This window comes from Pelmatolapia mariae, linkage group LG18, assembly GCF_036321145.2.
Source record: "Pelmatolapia mariae isolate MD_Pm_ZW linkage group LG18, Pm_UMD_F_2, whole genome shotgun sequence".
NCBI lineage: Eukaryota > Metazoa > Chordata > Actinopteri > Cichliformes > Cichlidae > Pelmatolapia > Pelmatolapia mariae.
This window is the reverse complement of record NC_086243.1, coordinates 21,326,831-21,328,786: the sequence shown is the minus strand read 5'-3', so window position 1 is coordinate 21,328,786 and position 1,956 is coordinate 21,326,831. Positions and strand designations below refer to the sequence as shown.

Below are 1,956 nucleotides of genomic sequence, written 5' to 3'. Positions count from 1 at the left end.
CTGAAACCAGCCCACTGAAGGAACAATGGGCTGTGAGGTCAGTTCCTTAATCATAATTATGCAAATTCCCATGACCATTGATCAACAATCACTGACCAAAACCCACTGATCAAAGACCACTGATCAATGTCCATGAGTACCATTCACAGAGAGTTGGGGAATGGCTGCAATCACAGCATTGTAAGATGGCGAAAGATGTACCCTTAGGCCCCCTCCTCGATTCAGAGATGGTCTTTCCCTTTTCACGTAAATGGCCTCCTTGACTCTGCGCTCAAACCAGCGTTCTTCCCTGTCCAAGATGTGTACATCCTCATCATTGAAAGAGTGTCCACTGGCCTGTAGGTGTAAATAGACTGCAGAGTCCTGGCCTGACGAAATGTTACATTTCACACATTTTAGAGAGAAGAGAAAAATAAAAACAGCTTCATTGGATTTTGACAGCATTTTATTATCTCCAGAAACACTACATGGAAGTACAGCATTAAAATGCACATCTTTACTTGTACAAATCTTTAGGCGATTATGCTGAAAATGTGAAATTTAATAAATGCAAACTGTATTGTATGAAAGTATTTACAGAATGAATCAACGTTTAATTTAACGAGTGGCTGTTTAATGGAAAGTTGTGCAGTTCCAACTGAACAGCAGATCTCTGGGCAGTGAAACCTACAGTCTGACCAGTGTCTGTCTCTCTGTTCTTCCTGCACACATTTTCACAGCGCAAGAGATTCAACAGATGCTTTCGCAACTTCTGTGAGAGCATACACAGCAGAGGGTTTACACAGCAATGAGAATAAGTAAGTTTTTCACAAATGTGGTAAGTGATATGCAACCATTCCTGTGCCTTACAATCTTTGGGTATATAGAAAGAGGTGATTAAAAGCCAAATATGGTATGGCCCCCAGAAAATAAAAAAGGATGCAACAATACACAACAGCACAGCTACAGTCCTGAACTTCTTTCTGTTTAAACCTTGCAAAACTGTCTTGAGGATGGCAGAATAGCAGAAAATAATGATGGCAAATGGGAGGAAGAATAGCAGTGACACTTGGAGATAACGTCGAAGCTTGTCTTCTGATTCATCATAGCAATAGTTAAAACCATCCCAGTTTTCAACCTTTACTTTCATAGCATCACTCAGGGATGCTGAGATGCTGATGACCCAGGCAGCTACACAGGAACAAATTGCATACTTTTTCCTTTTAGCATGGTTGATCTTTAACTTGTGCAGCACCACAGCAATGAAACGATCCACTGTCATAGCAGTCAGCAGAATGACACTGCTGTACAAACCAACAAGATATGCAGCAGTCACGAATATGCAACCAAAGTCCCCAAAGATCCAGTCATGTAGATATTCAACAACCCAGAATGGAAGTGTGATGGTGAAGATCAAATCAGAGCAGGCCAGGTTCAGGATGAAAATATTTGTGACATTTTTCAGGTTCTCATAGATGAAAAGAACACATAAGAGGAGACTGTTGCCTATGACACTGAGGATGAAGATCAAGATGAAGAAGGGACCAGTGATATCAGTAACATTAATATCACAAAAGTATGCATCAGTTGTTCCATCATAAGTGGATGTGAAGTTTGCCATTTTCAATTTTCTGGAAAACATAGATAAAATATAAAATGCAATTAAACACAATGACTGAGCAGATTTCTCTAAAATGACAGAAACCGTTGATTTTGTTGCTAGTTTTTGTATAACATATAAAACCAAAGGGAAAAATAAAGTACCAAATTTCAGAAAACAAACACAGCAACTTACCACAAACACCAACTGTCAAGTCTTCTGTTGAACTGACCTGTGGTGTTCTCAAGATATCTAATAGTTTGTCTTGTCATTCAGCTAGAGTTCCGCCCTAACAAAAACCACACTGTGGAAAAAAAAAAAAGCTTGAGCAATTATTTTGTTTTATTTACAATGTAAAAAAACAGTGAAATCTATGT

At 38.9% G+C, this 1,956-nt stretch overlaps 1 protein-coding gene across 1 annotated transcript; it reads right to left on the bottom strand.

Annotated features, from left to right (window-relative positions):
• Positions 1-592: 592 nt before the first annotated feature.
• Positions 593-1,600, bottom strand: LOC134616137 (chemokine XC receptor 1-like). Its single transcript, XM_063460876.1, has one exon. The coding sequence runs from the start codon at positions 1,598-1,600 to the stop codon at positions 593-595; it is 1,008 nt and encodes a 335-aa protein (XP_063316946.1).
• Between the last annotated feature and the right edge of the window lie 356 nt (positions 1,601-1,956).